The sequence below is a fragment of the Opisthocomus hoazin genome, chromosome 2, assembly GCF_030867145.1.
Source record: "Opisthocomus hoazin isolate bOpiHoa1 chromosome 2, bOpiHoa1.hap1, whole genome shotgun sequence".
Lineage (NCBI taxonomy): Eukaryota > Metazoa > Chordata > Aves > Opisthocomiformes > Opisthocomidae > Opisthocomus > Opisthocomus hoazin.
The window spans coordinates 63,505,668-63,525,859 of record NC_134415.1 but is presented as its reverse complement, the minus strand read 5'-3'; the positions used below and the strand labels follow the sequence as shown (position 1 = coordinate 63,525,859).

The 20,192-nt window shown below is 41.5% G+C and overlaps 1 protein-coding gene across 1 annotated transcript; it reads right to left on the bottom strand.

Moving 5' to 3' along the window:
* Positions 1-301: 301 nt before the first annotated feature.
* On the bottom strand, positions 302-18,847 carry NMBR (neuromedin B receptor). Its single transcript, XM_009942980.2, has 3 exons — positions 18,223-18,847; positions 6,728-7,076; positions 302-4,363 (listed from the first exon to the last, which is right to left on the bottom strand). The coding sequence occupies exons 1-3, from the start codon at positions 18,636-18,638 to the stop codon at positions 3,962-3,964; spliced, it is 1,167 nt and encodes a 388-aa protein (XP_009941282.2). The 5' UTR covers positions 18,639-18,847; the 3' UTR covers positions 302-3,961.
* Between the last annotated feature and the right edge of the window lie 1,345 nt (positions 18,848-20,192).

The window sequence follows — 20,192 nt, the reverse complement described above, 5'->3', positions numbered from 1 at the left end:
GACAAGATGCTATCAGACATATTTTGTGCTAGTTCTAGTCTAGGAAAAAAAAGTCTTACACAAAGGAAGCAGTAATTACCTCTGTTCTCTCATTGTTCAGAGACTGTGAGAAGGGATGGTAGTTCTCTCAATCGCTGCAAAAATACTAACGAAAGAAATGAACTCTAAATTCAGGAGAGAAAGAGAACAGATGTTTCTGAAATAAGAAATTTTTCACAAAAGAAAAAAGAATCAAATGGTATTTTAATAACCATTTTTACACAGATCTCAATGTAGTTCTGAAAAGTTGACATGATCTCTTTTACAGATTGCCTTTGTTTCTTTACAGAGTTCGAAAAAAATACTTCATCTAATGCATTCTACAATCCTTTTTTTACTTGTTAGCAAGCAGTGCTGTCTGGAAATAGCATCATACGTACATCTTTACTAGTATACAAAGTGTACTAAAGAATAGTAACAGACACTTCCAAAATGTGCATATTGGGTTAGCAATAGGCCTTTGTAAAGCTCTGGACAGATTAACTAATTCCCTCACATCATGCGACAAGAATTTGAGAGGAGGCATATACAATTTAGGTTACTTACCTAATACAAGCTTTGAGTATTAGGCCTAGAAAATAATAAAGCAAAATTGTGCCAATTTACCAACAAGAAGGAGTCATAGTCTATGTGGGAACACCTTCGCTGCACAACAAAAAAGAACAGGCTGTAGCTTGCAGTTCTGCCAGAAGGCAGACTGATGCTGTCCGTACCACACAGAGCCATTTAAGACACTGAGTGAAGAGTATAAATCAAAAACAAGCATCAAATCTACTATAAATTAGATTATTATTTTTCCAGTAGGGTACCTGTATCATCTGGTAATGGCCACATCAGACAAATGCCTTCGGGAAATAAAAAACACAATGGATTTAGAAGTCCTATGAAATGTTACGCTGTGTAGAGAGATTGTGAAACAAAATGAGAAGCAGGGAACAAGAAAAAACAAATGCAGACATAAAAGGGAAACTTGATCACAGTCAATGACCACCATTGAGAATCGAGAAATGAAGACTTTAAGCTTTTGTTTTGTGGGTGTAAAATACCCAGGAGTAAAAATAATTCAAGACTGATCAGAGCAGAGGAATCCAAAACTCTGGCTGGCATCCAGTAAGAATTAGTGGCATAAATTTAAAGAGGAGTTCTGAGAAGGTGTGGGCTCACACAGAATTAAGGCACAGAGAGAGAGAAGAAGAGGTGAAATGGAGAAAAAGGAGGATGAGGCAATGTTAGGGATGGCAACTTCCTAAACTATTACATATCAATTTACAAGATCATGCCAACCTGCTCCTTTGTATTAAGTCTTCCAAGGAGCCACTGAAGCCACAGGGCCATTGCAGTTGGCTAGGCAGGCAGTATGGAGCTGGTCCACACTGAACTTCATAAATGTTGTCACTTGAATGCTGCACACAGCTGTAACTACATTAAATACTATAGGTCTCACCAGGTAGTCCATGCTGGCTGACGTTCAGATCTCCTATCTGTTGCTTTTTCTGTTGAGTGCTAACAACTGGGGATTTTTTCAGGTAATTAATTAGATAAAATCATGTACAGATTACAACAATGTAACTTCTTGTTACTTTAAAATCTGGGGCAGAATAACTAGCCCTGAAGGTACAGGAATTGGGAAAGAAATGTTGAACTTCTGTAACTGAGCTGGTTGCACAGTTACAAACAGAACTAAATTAACAGCAAGAGCATTAATAATGACAAAAGGAACTATAAGCTGCTACACTGTATTAGCACTTCAGCTTTTGAAATTGCAAGACTAGCAACTAAATCTGAAATCCAATCTAAATTTCTAGTGTACTTTCTACCGTTCACCTTAGAGAAGTCACTGCAGAAGCACAGGCTACAGCATCATGACAGAGACAGATCTATGCTGGAGCAGTTCCACCCAATTTGAAAGAAAAATCTATTTAAAATTACATTTGGTTCATTAACTCGCCATAAAAAACGACTTCCACAAGGTGCCATTGTCTGCCACTACTGCGCCTTTTCCTAAGGACATTATGAGCATCTCCTCTCTGGAGCTCAGACCCAGAACAGACCCTGCCCTAGCTAACCTCTCATCTGGCTTAGGGAACAGTTATTAGTGTGACAGCATGAGGCTGTATGCAGGGGGAATCAGCTTCTACTCCATCAGCTCCTTCAGCAAGAGCTGGTGCAGCCCTGAGACAGATCAGAAACTTTTGTACGGGTAGCTTTACATGAATTTTTGCAGCAGCAATTTCAGTCATTGTGTGTATTGGACTACCTGTGTTGACATGTAAACTTACTTTTAAAAAGAAAAAAAAATAAAGCAAATAAAAGAGTCAAAAAGAAAAGATGTGTTTTAAAGCTGAGCTGCTTGCTTTCCTGTGGTCTGAAGGGCAGCTTTGCAAGCCTTGCATAAGGTATCCCCAGCAGACGAATGTGAATCTAAAGAGAGTGCAGCAATCCCTCCTAGCAAATTTATTCTGGACAGGGTGGTAATTGTTAACTACAGCCTCACCCACCATTCCCTGCTGTTTTAATCCCAGATCTGCACTGAGCATGTGCCTTGAAAATATCTTCCTGGGAATACTGACAAAGACCTTTGCACTGTCCATGGCACTGGGATGACTTACAAAACACATCCGAAAATCCTTCTTTTAGGAAGCCCAGGCAGGATTTTCGGAAGTGCATTAACTAGTTATGCACAAGAGACTTCAGGAAAAGAAAAAGTGTCTTTTAAAGCTGAAATTTTCAACAGTACTTAGACTTTGTTTAGACTGGTAAACACTGTGTGCAAGTGGAGCAGATCTACACAGCAAACAGTTGGTACTGAGCAACCAATGCCAGCTACCCATGTTTCATCACTTGGGGGTTATTTCAGACTAGAGCTTGTCTGCTTCCATGGGCTGGAGGGCTGGATGATCATTAGTGGTCAGAGTATGCTAGGTGTGTTCCTGCAGGGCATCATTCAGTTTGGTTTTGTCTGGTAGTATTCTGGGTTCTGCACTCTGAGATTGCCCTGAGCTGTAGGAAGCCTTGCCACAGATCCTCTCAGAAAAAGCCACTCAGATCTTTACTTCTTTGAGTGTTCAGTTATCCCATTACACTTAGCATCCTTCTTAGCTGTGTACTGATATCAGCAAGATCAGTAGTATTAGCAAATATAAAGCACGCCGACACTCTAAACCAATGATGTTGCCGACTTAACAAATTAGAGAAATGAACTTTCAGACATGAAGTTGTAGAAAACCTGCATGTTGCACACATTTTTCTTTTGAGATATTAATCACAAAAAGAACATAATTTTAGCAGACAAACTTCTGACCTCAACAGCAAACAGAATCCCCAAAGAATAAATTCTCATCTGTGTGTCTGCCAAAGTGAAAAAACAAGGCAGATTTAAATAAGGTGAAGATCTGGCACTCAATACGTGAACATTTTTTTTGTCTGAAACTAGGAACTATGCATTGCAATGGCTCCTTGATTGGTTCAAAAAATGCCTACCAATCTTAATGAACAATGCTTGTACGCACAGCACAGCTAAAATCATGCAAAATCTATTAGATTAAGACATAAGCCTGGATCAACATTCAGTTAAAAATGCATATTTTTCAGATCAGAAAATCTATACTTTATAAAGCAATGTCAGATCAGCTACACTAATATTCACATCATTATTTTGCTCTCTTATATGTTAAGCATATATTAGCATCTCCTTTAAAGTACAATATTAAGCCAGTCAGGTTTTTTCCTCAGTAAAATGTACTCTTCACTTCTATCTAAAAGTAAGAGTAGGTGTGAAATAACCTCAGATTCGCCACACTTTTAACAGATCCTCTGTTCTGAAGACTCAGATGGTCTAAGCATATGAGACCCAAAAGTTAGTTACAAACCTCAAAGAAAAATTTCAAATCTGTTCCACAGTCAAAAATCACACCTTATAAAATCATAATGACATTTCTTGTTTCGAGTTGTGCCCATTCAGTTGGGTCATGCTAGTCACTGTGTTCCTGGTATTGCTTTTCAGGGAAGTCATTTGAATGGCAGAAGAGTTGTGCAAGTAGCTGGCAGATCTCTCTTGCTGAGCTTTCCTCCTGCAGCGAAGCTGGTTGTTGAAATGTCTTCTAAAACTCTCACTGAGAAAATACAGTGCAAATGGGTTGACACAAGAGTTGCAGAAGCTTAGCACTCGGGCCACTAAGGTAACCACCATATGTGCTGTCGATGGATCAATCTCATTGTAATTAAAAGACCGGTACATGTATAGCAAGTGGTTAGGAAACCAGCAGATAGCAAAGAAGCCAACAAAAACTAGAACAATTTTTGCCAGACGTTTCCGAGTTTCCATCTAAAAAGATGAAGAGAACCCAAATGAACAACAATGAACTATTCCACATAACAGACTTAATTAAAATATGTAGCATTTTGCTTCATATTAGCTTTAACAACTATCATCAGTAAAGCCAGTAAAAATGCTTCCTTCAGGGGCTAAATTACTTTTTCTATCTATCTATCTACCTCATTTACTTTCCTTTCCTACTTTCAGTTTACTTTCAGTAAAAGATCCTGTTTGCAGTTACAGAAGGTTGCTCTTTCTATATGATATACGCAGCGAGAGTGGTTCATGACCCAAGTAAACAATGGCTTTTAGCCTGAAAGCATGCACCAAAGGATGCCATGAAACATAACCTTTTCTGATGAGATCTCAGTGCTTGGCTTGAAAGTTAGCTTTAGTTAGAAAGCTATTTTGAGACCATTGGTTTTGAACTGTGGAGACATTGCTAGAATGTTAGCTGTACAATGGTACTTACATCCCGTTATTTTGCCTGAAATGCCTCAGCTTGCACCTCCCTCCTAGGCAGACCACCAAAACTGCATTGCAAAGTCTGAAACACCTTAATTCCAGGGTAAGGTGAAAGGTTCAGTTAATTTTCAACAACGACATAAAAGAAATGTACTTTAATTGCAGTGCTAAAGTATAATTGGATTACAATGTAGATATTCGGAGTGGCTGATAAGTTGACAAGAAATGAGTACACAGCGGTTCCAGACTCAGACAGGGAGGGAAACTGGTTAGGTAGAAGGCACCAAAAGGGAGGCAGAAACTTTTGACATATTGCTCCCAAAAGATATATTATGCATGTCAGGTACCAAAGTTTTGCAGAGGCAGGAAAGTTTTCTGGCTTTGCTCAATTTTCTGTCAATTTTAACATGAAAAATTCAAGGGAATTTATTCTAACACAGTTTCAAAATCTGTGAAATAAATCTGTTAGTAATTTTCTTGGCTCCATCTAAACCAAAACCAGTAGGGAATTCACAAAAGATGGGGAAACTCTACCATTCCAGTTTGGTAGGATTTGCACTCAGATTGCAAATGCAGACTACAAGGTACAGAGGTGAATATTCTACTTGTATGCTATGGCCTAAAGAAACATGAGTTGATAGCCATAGTCTGAATTTACTTCCTCTTGCTGGGAGATATGTAAATACACTGGAATTTTCCATTCTTCTGAGCCTCATAGATTACTAAAAAGAAAAAAACTAAGTAGAATGAAAAAATATGTTCTTACTTTGAAAATACATGTGGGTTCAGAAATATGATATAAATTAAATATTATTTCCATCCTGAGGGTTCAGCCAAAAGGCTCTCTATATTTTATTTCACATGAAAATAAAATAATACATGAAGTGCTAATATGTATGCATTTTTGACAAGAAATAGACTAGAGTAAAAATGAAATGCTGAGCATAAAAGGACACGGGGGAATGCGGTCTTTCTTTTTAAAAGAATATGTGCATGTTATATATGAAAAGAGATTCCAGTGAATATAAAGGTATTTTCTAAAATATTGGCAGAGAAAACCCTTCTGAATTGTTTTAAGGGGCAGAAGTCTTTTTCTCTATCACTTTTGTGAAGTTGTTGAGGTACTTTCACTGCACTAGCTGTTGTCTGTATATATAAGTGTTCCTGCTAATGAACAGCCTGTAGCTATCTTATTGCTTCCTGTGTCTTACAGGGATGATGGCTTTGTACAGCATTTTCAAATGCTTTGTCTCAAAGGTATACAGAACCTATACCAAAAGTTTTGTAGCATCTATAACAGAAAGGTATTAGAAAAGTGCGAGTTCAGGATTGTATCCAAGAAAGATCTACTGGGAAAGCCAAAAAAGAATCAGTTCATTCTCTGTGTTTACATTTTCAGCACTCTTTGGTCTGAGAAGAACCTCACATCCCCTAAGAAAAATTTTCCCTGCCTATGTCAGTTTTTTCATTTCCAAGCACAAATAAACAGGGAGAATTCTCGTAAAGTTCATGTAAGATTTCTTCCCAAAATGGCTGCCTGCAGAGACAGGTGAAGCCACTAGCATTACCTACAAAAACATTGTTCCTCAGTAAGAATACAAGTAACGGTTACAGTAACAACACATAGAAACATATATTCCAATCCCATTTCTTGTTAGGAATATGTATTGATGGTACTGAATTTATATTTTTCCTTGCTCATATTCATTTACATACAGGGCTTAATAATGAGGAATTGTGAAAACAAGGAGATTTTTCAGATAATCCTCAGCTTAGTTCATGCATGTGGAAATTGAACTAATCCTCTGAGATATCCAACAATTTGGATATTGTAGTTCCTGTATTTTTATTTACAGGTCTATACAGCACACAAATCTTTCATCGGGATGTAAAAAGCAAATTGCTCACCTGTCTTTTGGAGTGCTCACTGTATTCTCCAGGGATGTTGTGAGCACTTCTTATTAAACTCTTTGCAATGTGATAGTAGTAGATACTAATGATGGCAAGAGGGATAAGGAAATACACAAGGAAAATCAGCACTGAATGGATCTTTGGGTGCATGTCATCCGTCATAGGGTACGGTATGCATGCTGTGAAAGTGGCATTATCCGTGTCATTGATGTGGGCCAGTTCGGAGAACACTGCTTCAGGAACGGCTAGGAGCATGGAGACGACCCAGATGGCAATGGCTTTAACACAGCTCCACAGCACTGCGCTGGAGGTCTGGATGTCCATGGGATTTACAATTGCTTTGTACCTGAAATTGACCAAAATGCAGACGTAAATTAAAAGGTATCTTTTCAAATTCAACATGTGATGTCTAAGGTCACTTCATAACCTTTGATTAAAGTAATGTAGTACCTTGTTCTTGAAATGTCAAGGGGTTTGTAATCTTTTTTAAGTTTTCAGTCTCTAAATCTCTAGCTTCATCTGTACATATACCCATCAGAGGTGGCAACATGAGCCCTGGATACAGCCTGCAGCTGTAGGTGCCTGTTCCGTGCCAGCCTGGTGAAAGCACAGAAGCAGCCATGGCTCTACTTTTTCTTTCTCCAAATCCCCCCAGCAAATCCCTTAAAGCACATCCTACCTCCATACTTCTACCTCGCTCTCCTACCAGCACACGCACACCAGAGCTTGCTTCCTTCCTTGACTCCCACAGCCCAGGACCCCCTCCCTCCCACCCGCCTGCCACCACTGCCTTCCCACCCTCCGACTCCACCACTCCACTGGTCCCCCAGGAGCGCAGGGCAATAGTCAGCATTAACCACCTCCTGCCAGACCAGCAACAGTGGCTGCTGTGGCAGCTCTTGCCTTTCCACCCCAGCACCTTTCTGCACACAGATATACTGTCCTGGTTGTAATGCCTGGAATATGTGCATCTTCATGAAGTCTGGCAGGAATGACTCCCAACAGCCTGTGCAGAGGTATTAAACTTTTAAAGAAAGTAAACATTCCCACATAAATAATTGGAGGCTGCGGCTCTATACCACATTTTGGGAAACTGTCTCAGCATATACGATTACATATAAGCCTTTGAAGACTTGATAATTTCATAACCATTATAATGAAAACAGGAAGTCTTGCGGAGAATGGAAATAGCACACCACAGCAAAGCCAAATAAATGAAGGGAAGCAGACTCTGGTCAAGAATTATTTTATTAAAAAAAAATCGTTGCAGAAGGTGATACAAAGTGACACTTACTACAAGAAAAGGTCAGATTTAGAAGGCCAAATATACTTTGAGAAAAATGTTTCAAGGATACCTTAATGTTTCGCTTAGATTTTTAATTTATTTTTAAAACATTTATTTTCAAAAAGGTATGTAAATTATGTTTTAATGTTTTTATTAAAAGCTGAACATTGAACGCAACATTTCAGTCTGTCTAAGCTGTGGTAATTTGGAAGGTTCCTTTATCTGGTGTTCTTTTTCTTTTCCTTCAATTTTTTACTTCCAGCTTTGTTTTGATTTGGGATGGGTGAGGGTTTTTTTTTTAAATTTCAGAAGTTTGGAGAAATGGAAAAATTATTATTCTTTAACATCTAAAAGAAAAGTTTAACAATTAGGAGGGAGTCAGGAGAGATTTACAGTCCAGGTACATAAATCGATTCCTGTTAAGGTCTTTCTAGTCAGTGGAGATGTACTTTCAAAGGGTGAATCAGGTTTTAGGTGCATTAAATCACTCTCTGAGATTCTTCTTTTTCTGTTAGCTACACAATGGGCTTAGAGTGAGAAGAACTATAACTTAGATGTTTCTGCTTGGTGATAAAACTCCTTACCTTTTGCATGTAGATACATATAAATGCATATACAAATATAAATATGTATGGGTATGAAGAGGTGTCTAAATAAATACCCAGGGTTAGGTGATGACTAAATAGAAAATAGGTGCTGAAGGGAATGCTGAGAAATGAAGCTGTGATCCAAAACACCCTTTACAGCTGATTTTCAGGTCCTGACAGGTATGCCATAACCCCTCAAAGCCTTGAGCAGATGTTTGAGGAATTGCGATTAAAAGCTATAGCCCCGTGCAGCAAGTTGTGAGTTTGCTGGAAACGGCTATGGCATTAAATGTCTGGAGGAGAGCACTGTCTTGATACCCTAGCAAATGTTTTCTTCAGAGAATATTTGAGTCAAAATATGCCTTGGAGTCCTCTTTCTCAGGACTGTGATCAATTCTTTCATCACTAAACAATTAAAAATAATGGCTATTTATGTTCATATCCCCTCTGAATTCAGGGAGAGGATTTTTACTCTGTCTTCACTCTTATTACAGACTAGAAATTTTAACTCCACAAACTGTGTCTGTTAATTTAAGTTTACCATTTCTTCTAACACACAGTGAGAAACTCCCTGGACATCAAGATGTAAAGAAATCCTTTACACTGCCATGGGAAGGACAGAAGCTTCTGCACAAAGCATGAACGCTCCCCAGCACAAACTTTGACCTTACTATTCAATAATTTGCTTCCTATTGCTGTCTGCCTTGATTTCATTACATAAAGACAGACCTTAGATTTCATTTCATTCAGCTGAGGTGACATCAGGCCCTTACATCGTAACATTTCTTTAAAACTTTACGTTGCTGGGGAAGAGGTAGTTTGAGGACTTTGTGGGGGTGAAGGACATTGGATGAAAATCATGTTTTTTTCCCTCCCTTTTCCCTTTGCAACTATTTTGACCACAGTCCTGTCCCCCAGTACAGTGACAGTGCACAATTAATTGTTTTATCAGCATTTGGTCTGGTTAATATCTAAACAGGAAACCTTTTTGGAAGCCTTGACATTAGAAGAAAATGTGGCATATATTGCTGTTTCAGTAACTAGTATGTCGTCCCTTGAGCTACAACTGACTCCAAGTTGGAAGGCATTGGAGCAGAGTGCCCTTTTTCCCAGCAACAGAGGGGTTCAGCCCAAAAAAATTCTACTTCAATTCTATCAAAATTGTACTTGCTAATTCAGCTGACTGCAAAATGGCACGCTTCTTCCTAGGACTCAGCCCTGCACAGTACTTGGTGTCAAAAGGAAGGAAAAGGCACTAAATGCTTTACAAAATGCTTTACAAAATCTGTCATCTTGTTTTTATCTCTGAAAAGATACAAAGTAGAAAGAGACAGGTTACAGATAAAATCACATGTAAACTGAGTGAAGTTAGAAGTGTTCCCAAAATGAACACCCAGCCTCTTCCTTTGTATAAAACCAGTGAAAGGCTTAAATATACCACCAACCATTCAAATTACAAAGTGCATATTTTCTATCAATAAAACACGGGTAAATCAGAGGAAAGGTGTAAATTATTTAGTCAAATTAGTAAGCAAAATACATCTTTCCCTTCACTGGTGAAAAAAGAAAATTATAGGTTGCCATGAGGTTCAGGAAATAATTATAAATATGCATTTGGTTTTAATTAAAAGCCTTCATGTAAATTCTGTCTTCCTACATCCTCTATCATTATCACTGCTGACAAAGGCACCCCAACTCAGGAAATACTTTTATAATAAGTTTCCTTTCTTTGGAACTGTGGTTTCTGCCATCAGACACAAGCATAAACTTGCACATTCCGCATATATTAATTTTGTTTGTATAGCATCTTTTCATTATAAAGCAATCTCTTCCCTTCTACATAACCCAAAAAAATTATGAAAAAAAGAATACCCTCTTCCTCCAGAGTTATAACATGTTGCTACCTTCTACATTCCAGTACAGCTTATCTACTCCCCATCTTTGTTTTCAAAGGCCTTTGTAAAGGTATTTCTCAGCTCCCAATTAGAATGGAACACTCTACTCCTGTCTCTGCTCAGTCCACAATTCTATTCCCCTCCCACACACTTGACTTCAACAGAAGCTGCTCCATGATTAGCCCTAAGCTATCTCTCCATCGCAGTGCTACCTCTTTTTCTAGAGTACTTTGTTGTGATGACCTTCAAAAACAAACTAAAAAGAAAAAACAAAACCACTAGACAATACTTCAGCAGCCACTGGACTACGATTACAGCCTGCCATTCTAAGATGAATCACTTCAATATTTCCTTGCCCTTTTGTTTCTGTATCTTCCATTGTCTCTACTTAAAAACACTTCAGGTCAAGGACCTTAATTTATCAACTAGTTTCCTACATGCCATCACAATAAAAATAAATAAATATAATAATGAAGGAGCCAATTCTGACAAAAACTTATACTACACCTATATTAGCAAACTAAACAGTGCCAGAGCCTATTCTTTGGCCCAGAGGCCAGGTGGCATTGGCTGGACACCCATGACCATCCCATTAAACTCTTTAATGTCTCAATATGAGACCACCACATCCAAACAAAATAGATAGTTCACACTTCTGCTGGTAATGGCCCCTTGGCTGGCGTTTAATCCTGAATCATGTCTAGAAATTGTTCAGGAGAATATTGATTGGCCCAGGTCAAAACCACACCATGAACTGCCGTAATAAGAGTTTGATGAGTGGTTCACTTCCAGTGCTCAATTCTATATTTTGGCACCGTTACATATGGTTTTGTGCATATATATATATTTATATATAAATACATACACACATATATAAGTGCATATGAACATAAGTGAATAGCAAAAACCACACACTTGCAGGTACCTCATCCCAAGAACATCACCCAGAAGCCTCATGCAATGGCTGGCCTATACTGGCCAACTGTGTCCCTTGTTTCTTGACTTTTAAATCATGCAAGCAGCTCTATTTCCCCTGCTGTGCACACAAGGAGCTCTCTTGACCAGACCTACTCAGTCTGCATCTAAGCTTCATTAGGATTCTGAAAATAAGCACAGCAAAGCTGAGGATCTTGATCTCAAAGCTGTGTTTAAATAACGGCTGGAGCACAGTGAATTCATTAGCCTTCACAAAACAGCTGTGGCGAAGGCAGCTCTGGTACCTGCTTCTCCAAGAACAAAATGGAGCATTCATTCAGCCAGGGTGTCCGGGAGTCATTGTCCAGGTCTGCGAGACAGTGGCTCACTATTAACATTTTATCAGTGAGGAGGGAACCTTATTCTTAGCAGGCTGCATCATACAAATCCCTGGATATAGCACTTACCACTGTGAAGTACAATGCAGGTTAGCATGTGTATTCTCTTGGCTTTACTGCCTTTCTGGAGCATTTACCTCATTCCAATGCTAATTTGGAATTCTGGATTTTGGATTCATGTTATGGGAAGATGCAAACAAATAAAATAAAATTATGAAGATTTACCTTCAGGCCTACTTGGTAAGCATTCAGCTGGATCTGCTGTTTAGCAGCTATTTTGTCTGCCAAAGGCACTGGTTTTTACTGAACCGACCAAAGAAACAGGAAATAGGAGGAATGGTTTTGGAACAGTTTCTCAGGGTTTAGGCTGCAGCCAACAAAAGGCTATCTGACACTGGCATTTGCATTAATGAAAGAAAAGTTGGCTGCTGCCAGCATAACACAGGCATTGCACTGCCCAGTGATAAACACCAAAGCCACGTCTCACTTCGCCATCCTAAGGACTGAGCCATTTCCACGTGAGTTGAAGAGCATACACAGAACACATACAGAAAACCAGGAGCTTAATAGGTGTGCCTGTCTATGAAGCTTGAGAAAAATTTGCCTAACTTGGGAGCAAAATATTATTTGCTGAGAAATCATTTTCAACTCTGTAAAGATGGTCACAAGAGGAACTTCTCCAACAGCTGAACTGCCTGACTTTAGCAAATTTAACTTAAAATAGGTAATTCCTTAATCTACTAGAGACATAAAATTCCTTCTACTTTGTTGTATGGGGGTTTTTGCCATCCCTTTTTTTCCTTCTGGAATATTTTCTGTCATATTTTTTATGGAATGGATACAAATGAACAAGAATATTTTGGGGTAGGGACAAGTGAGTACAGGCTTCACTGTTTGACAAAATATGTCAGAGTTTCATCAAAGGCATTCTGGCAAGCTTTATTTTGTGAGTCAAGTTTGCACATAGAAACTAACAGGCGAGCTGAAAAAAATGTGAGAGACAAAGCTTGCCCAACCTCTCTTAAATTTCTTTTGCTTTGCCTGCTATTGCATAATTACAACCATACTGCTACAGCCTACGGTGAGAGAAACATCTGGACCATCATTGCTTTTAATGTGCTTCCAGAAGTCATTGATTCAACACATTTACCTCAAGTGTTAGGATATCTAAGATACATACTTTCAGATTCCATCGTTCTACTGGTTCCATATAATTTTCTTTTCCCATCTACTATATTCAGTCAAGGCATTGTTTTTCTGTTCTACAGATAATCTTTCATTTTACCTTTGATTATTTTTTCTTTATTCTTTCTTTAATTATAAGTAATTTTCAAGAGAACATTTAATAATACTTTCCTTGTAAAGGCTCTTCAGTCCCTGAACATCAGCTATCAGACCTCAAAAAGAAATCAGTCCCACTTTCCTGCTTCACCTGCTTCACTACACGTAATAAGAAATGAGGATTTTAGTGGTTTCCCATCACTATTTTTCAGCCTGAAGCAGCACCTGACGTAACAAAAGAAAAAACTTTAAATAAATTCTGAAGATGAGGAAAAAGAAATTTTTAGTAAGGGTGATTTTACTAATGAAAAATCCTGAAGTACTTACTAGGGAACCTTTTCACACTTCTGAATATCTTCAAAACATTTCCTGAGTCCCCCAAAAAGTAGGAGACAGTAGACATGCAAACTAAGCCAGAATAGTTTTGTTATTAGTTGTAGTCAGAAGTCAGCACATAGATACTAAACTTGTACAAAACATTTTTGAGTCTTTTACACTTTTAAAAATACAGATTTTAATCTTCCAAATGTAAAGCAAATAAGTAAAACAAACAAATAAAAAAGGATCTAATAGTTTAGCTATGCGAATCCACAAAATACATTTTAAGCATCTCAGTCAGACACTGTATTTAGTTATTTAAGCATGAATTTCAATTATCAAACTCCTTTGTTATTAAGATATAGAAAAGGAGTCATGGCACTAACGAAAACTCTGTTACCTGGCTAATCAAGTATTTGTCTCATCAAAGGTGTCTTTCTGTCATACTTTTTAGGAAGAATACAAAGAGAATGCTATTTCAATTGCTGCAGGGCGAGTTGCTGCACTGTTCAGCTTCACTGTCCTCACTAGAGTGCAGCAAGACTGAATTTGCGCTAACAAATCTAGACCCTTCATTAGAAAGAAAATTCAGTCTAGAAAAAGTAGCAGTATTAAATTTAACCCTGTTTTTACAGATCACATAAAAATGAGGCATAAATGACAGCCAAAGAGAAAAGGAACAACTATGTGGGAAAAATCTAAAGCTTTTTTAAGGGGCTGCCATTTATTCCTTCAAAGTCTATCAACCCTAGGTCTTGTGGCATTTTGTGGGTACAATTGCTTTTCATCAGCATTCACAATAATGCAGTGATGGCCAGAGGTACACACTGTAGCACTCGTTCTTAATCCACTGCCCCCTGAGCTTTTCCAGCCACCTCTCCATACCAAGGTTTATGCATCATCCAGACTTCTAGCTCTGAAAAGCATCTTGGAAACACCTTTCCATGCTTGTGCTCCACTTCCTTACCCCACATTCTTTCCCAGGCACAAAACAGCAAGATCTCTCACCTTGGGAAGAGGATGAGGAGCCCCACGGGCCCAGTCTGCATTCTGAGCTGACTGCACGGCCCACCATGGACATAAATTGGAAAAACATTCCCTGGAGCAGTAAACAAGTTCATGGAACAGTTCAAGTCAGGTTTATCCCTGGCTTCTGTCCATTTTGCAGTGAGAAGATGCTGGCATGCCTTTTCTTCATGTGTGCCATGCTGCAGTCCCTCTGGCAACACTTCTCCTCTCATCTCTTAATTTTTACCCCTCTTAATCAAAACTACACCAAGTCCCGGGACTTTCTCATCAACATCCATTAGCCCTGGTCAAAACTGCAGTCCACGGCCCCCGGAGAAGCAAGCTTGACAGAGGACCCATTTTTAATTCCTTGTCCCGCCACGCCTCTAGGAAGTGCACCCCTAGCCATCACACACCAGCTCTGCAGGCACTTTCAGGGTGTGCTGAGTGCTATTGGGGGTGTTCTGCCCTATGGCCCCCTTACTTGCCTATTTTTTTTGTTGTTTTGTATGTTTTTGTCCCTCAGACCCCTCCCTTTTTTCATTTGTCATCCACCGCAATTATTAGATTTTCTCTTTCTGTAATCCACCCTATTTATTTCTTGTTTCTTTAAACCAGAGAAATATTAAGATTTCTAGAGGTAGTCTGGTTTTTCCGCCATAGAGAAAAATCAGCAGAGACCGTGGCCATGAGGGGCAGTGGTGCTGTCCCCACATCTCTCCTGCATGGCAGTGAGGGGAAGGCTGACTCAGCAGCGCTGCTCCTGTGCTGCCTTCTGCACCCTAGAGGAGAGGGAGATGGCACCCTCCTCTCACGCCAACACTGCACCACCAGTGCCACCACGGCACCATCTCCACTGCCACCATCCCCGCCACTGCCGCTGACCTGCCACCCACCTCTGCCCCGAAAAGCGTGGGGCTGCGGCAGGGGACCACCACACACCCCTGGCAGCCAGACCCACAGGTGCTGAAGGGTGGGAAGGGCTGTTTGATGGGACCAGCTCCTCTTCCCGGGGTGGGGATGGGCAACCTCAGGCAGATCTGCTGCGTGACGCCAATTTCAATCTGCAGGTGTGCTCTAGGGAAGTCTGGGAAGCACCCTTATAAATTACATGTCATGTGTGTACACAAAAAAAAAAAAAAAAAAAAAAAAAAAACACGCAAATAATTTCAGTGCTAGATAATGAAGCTTCCAGACAGCAGGTGCACATTTGTCACACTGAAAGCACTAGCAATGCTGAGAGGGACTTCTGTGACAAGAAGCCACATGAAACAAAGCAACTTTAGAAAATATATATATGCAATGAATACTACTTTTTCTTCCTTATAACTTCAGTTTTTAAGTAACAATTGTTCAGTTTATTGTTTCTGTAGCAGTTGTTGTTAAATGTACCATATACATGCAATTTGTCATGCAGAATTTCCACATAAACAATAAGTCCTAATTACGCTGTGGAAACAAAGACAACCTCCCTTATCCTAATTCATGCAGGCACACTGTAAAGAACTCTAAATATTTATAAGTCTGTTCCTTAGTTTAATCAGTGTCTGGAGTTCTATACAGTCCTGTGGTAACAGGGAGTAAAAAGCAGGAAAGTCTCTAATGATCATCTACCAAAACATACTTTGAGCATTGTATGTGAAAGAAGGGGTCACTGAGAAGACATTGTACACCAGACCAAAGATGTACTGGATTATAAAGGGACCCTTTTTAGGGATATCACTGCTTCCTCACTGGCATAATTACCCATAATAGTTTCCCCGTAACCGAATCTAGTCAAGATGACAGACGTTTGCATCTGGCTACAAATGAGCGTGACAAACCTCTCCACACCAGTGCCTCCCCTTTAGTTCAACATAAATGTCATTAAAAAAGTAGAGCTGAGTCCAACCCAGACTCCACCAAGAGTACAGCCAGCTTCACTCAGACATGACTTGGGCCCCTAGGAGATAAGACACTGGTCTCTGAAGTCAATAGCTGCTCTTCTGACTGAAAAAGAAATGGGTTTTGTTCTCAGTAACTGAAAATATAACTACAGAGGGTAAAGAAAAAGAGTTGTTAAATTCTTAGTATAATCATTTCTGATATTTGTATATACTGCAGACTCCAGAATGCTGGAGGAACATATTTCTTATAAGCTTACACGGTCACAGAACACCATCTGTAGCTGTTTTCTAGGCTGTGTAATTCTAAATGTATTCAGTGTAGACAGATTCAGCATTATTACTTCTTGAATCTTTACTGATATAAAATGATATAAAATTATATGGAAAAAACAAACAGTGAATGCTCCAAAGCTACATAAAAAGTGAATGAATTAATCCTTAAAAATTAAACTACCAGCATTCCCTCACATTATATTTCACTGGAGATATGATCTCCTCTGCAAACAGCTTCTTCCCTTTTCCAGTAAGACACCACAATTTTACTTTTAAACAGTGGAAACAGAGCAGAAGGAAAACTGCAAGGTTTGCTTGGCTCTCCGAGGACAGTTTTATACATCCTTTTTAAGTGAGGTAATCAGGGAGTTACAGATGTTCACTTTTAATCACGGAGTTACAGGAGTTCACTTTAAAGTGATTTTTTCAATCTAGTCTTCAAAAATATAATCCATTTTTACTTATTACAAAGTCTTTATACACAAGTATTTTAGGTCCTGATTCCAACACCACTGAAACTGATGGTCACTACTCTTAGGTGGAATCAAATGATTTACTGAACTGGTTAAAAAAATAACTAAATTACAGTTATACTCCTTAGAAAAATGATTAAAAGTTTTAAAGAAATGTTATTGTAAGTATGAAGTGTGAAGATACATTACTAAACTCAAGCTTTTACATCATGCATCAATGTAATGCATTTGTTCAGCTTAACATCCAACAAAAGAAATCAGGTTGTTTCCCATGTAGGAGGAGTTCAACCTTTGCATTTCTGCCCGAAAAAAAAAAAAAAAGCAGATACAGGAAGAAAGATAATTTCATTTAATTTAAGGTTGCCAATTACACAGCAAGATTTTGTCTTTCAGAGCCTGAAGCACAGTCCGACAGCCACCCAGTTGCTGTAAATCCCCTAAGTATCCATTTATATTAATTGGAAGGAAAAGCTTGGGGTCCAGCTCTTTGTTTCTGCCTAATTTGACAAGTACTAGAGACAGCAGTGTTACTTTCTAGTTTGTTTTGGGGTATTCTCTTTTTTTATTTCTATAAGTTCAGAAGAGGCCAGAATGAACAGTTTGAAACAGAAGTTTAAGATTGAGAATTACAACAGAACGGTTTGGTGCCTCCGAATTCCCAGAGGCTGAACTAGTTCTGGTAGTCACCTCTGGTAACCTGCTCTTCTAGTAGGACACATACACACACTTTCTCAGCAGAAAGAAACAAATCCATTAAAAATAACTCTGTGCTTGACTCGGTTTAAGCTGCTCACTGCCTGCTGACATATCACTGTGGTTTGTCACGGATTCTATCTAGAGTCTAAAACCTTCCTCTAATAAATAAGATGAATAACATGGGCTGTTATGGGACCATCCCAGAGGTGCAGAAGACAGGACTAAACCCAGTTGTCACCCTGGAAGTTGGAGGCCCAGGTGTACCTATCTCCAGAAACCCTTTAACTTAAGTTAGTAGCAACCAGACTTGCCACCAGTCAGTTAGGCAAGGAGAAGTACGGGCACCTCACAAACTGAAACGAGGGGACAGTAAACGAGGGATCCCTGATGTGAGGGGTGCTTCCCCTTTCACGCCAGCTGCACCTAGCCTTAGCCCAAGGTGCAGCGAGCTGAGACGGGGCAGCCCAGCGTTCCTACCTGTCAGCGCTGAGGGCAGTGAGGGTGAAGACGGAGACGCCAACAGAAGTGAGTTGGATGGCAGGGATGAGTTTGCAGCCCACCTCCCCAAAGAGCCACTCCTCGGAGAAATACCGGGAGGCGTCCACGGGCACGCAGGTCACCAGCAGCAGCAGATCGCCGGCAGCGAGGCTGGAGATGAAGATGTTGGGCACGCTCCTCATGGCGCTGTTGGAGATGAAGATCTTCATGAGGGTGACGTTGCCCAGCAAGCCCACGGTGATGATGAGCAGGTAAAGTGACGGGATCACGCAGCGGATGACGAACACAGCCGTGCCCCGCGCCGGGGGCAGCAGGGCTGTGTCTGGCACCAGCCGGGCGCTCCCGTTCCCCCCGAGGGGCACCGCCGCCAGCTCGGGGTGCACCTCTGCCTCCATCCTCCGGCTTCGGGCAGACCGGAGGTCACCAGTGCGGTGGCAAACACTGGGAAGCTTCACCGCTCTGCAAGTCAACCAACTTTTTCCCCTTCCTCCCCCACCCCTCTTTTTGTCTCTGCCGGGTTTTCTCCCCCGAGAACCGCAGAGGAAGCCCTGTGCCGGGGGGCGGGAGGCCGAGACCCCGAGCCGCGGGGTAGGGGGGAGCCGCCACCGGGACAGCCGCCCGCGCCCCCGGGGCCCCCGGGGCCGCTGCTGCTGCTGCTGCTGGTGCTGCCGCCGCCCCCCCCACCCCGCGGGAGCCGAGGCCGCGGGGCCGCCGGCGCTGTCCAGCGGCGCCGGTGCTGCTCGGGCCGCGGCTGCGGGAGGAGCCGGAGCCGGGCGCTGCCGGTCCCGCAGCCCCGGTTTATACCTGGCGCGGGGAGGAGCCGCCCCGCCCCGCCTCCCCGCCCGCCAGCGCTCGTGCCCTCGCCTCAGCCCGGGGGCGCTGAGGCGGATCCTGCGCGGAGGGGGGACGCGGGGGAGCGCGGGGTCCCAAGGGGACGGCTGGGGGGGGGCCGCTCTCCCCGCCGCCGCCCTCGGCAAGCGGCCCCCGAGGGGCGCCGCCCGGCAGACCGGGGAGCCGTCCGCCACGTCGGGCGGGCAGGCGGGATCGGCGCCCGGGGAAATCCGTCTTCCAGCTTCTCACCCGTGCGAGACCGCCGCGGTCGGAGAGGCAGAGGGTGGCGGGGAGCGAGGGCCGCGGGGCCGAAGGGGTTTCATTCCTGTCGCCCAGCTGTGGGTGCTGAACAGACCCTGCGCAGAGGCGTCAGCTGCCGTGAAAGTTTTAGGGTTCGGTTCGCGAAGCTGCGTTTCACATCGCTCTCGACTACGGAAACGGCACAGGCGATGTCTTTTACCCATGACTTACTACGGGAAGGGTGTAACACGGTGGAGAATAAACGGTGTTTGCCTCCTCGAAGCGTAGCGTTTGTCCCTGGTGTTTCTGGCTTTTCAGAGAGGGGGTATCTTTTGCTTCCCAGTGTCTGCACATGCAGAGGCTTTCCAAACAGCTCCATCTGTTTGCAGCAGGAGCCGCAGACGTAGGCAGCAGTGCAAATATGCAGAAAGAGCAGCAGACCTGCTAGACTGCAGCTTTCAAGATAAAGAGCTAAGGCAGACAAATATCGGCATTTGTCAGTAACATTTTCTGTAGACTGATTCGTTCCCTTCCTCTTCTCAATAGGGAGGATGTGTGAGCTTGCAGTGAACTTGCTTGTTCAGATCATTAAACCAGATCTCTTGAAACCCTGCGCATTTATGACAGGTGTATGGAGAAAGAAGATGAATGCACGGAGGACTTGCTCACGTGGGAGAAAGAGCTTGACCACTGAAATACCAGAAGCAAAACACAGCCTGTCCATGGCATGCTGTTCAAAGGAGGAAATAAATTTAAAACACATCAGCTATTTATCTTAAATAACATTTTACTAAGATTACCAAGCAAAAAAGTATTACTGCTTCTTAAAAGTTACACCCCTCTGTATCTATTGATTGATCTTTGCAACCCTTCTCACT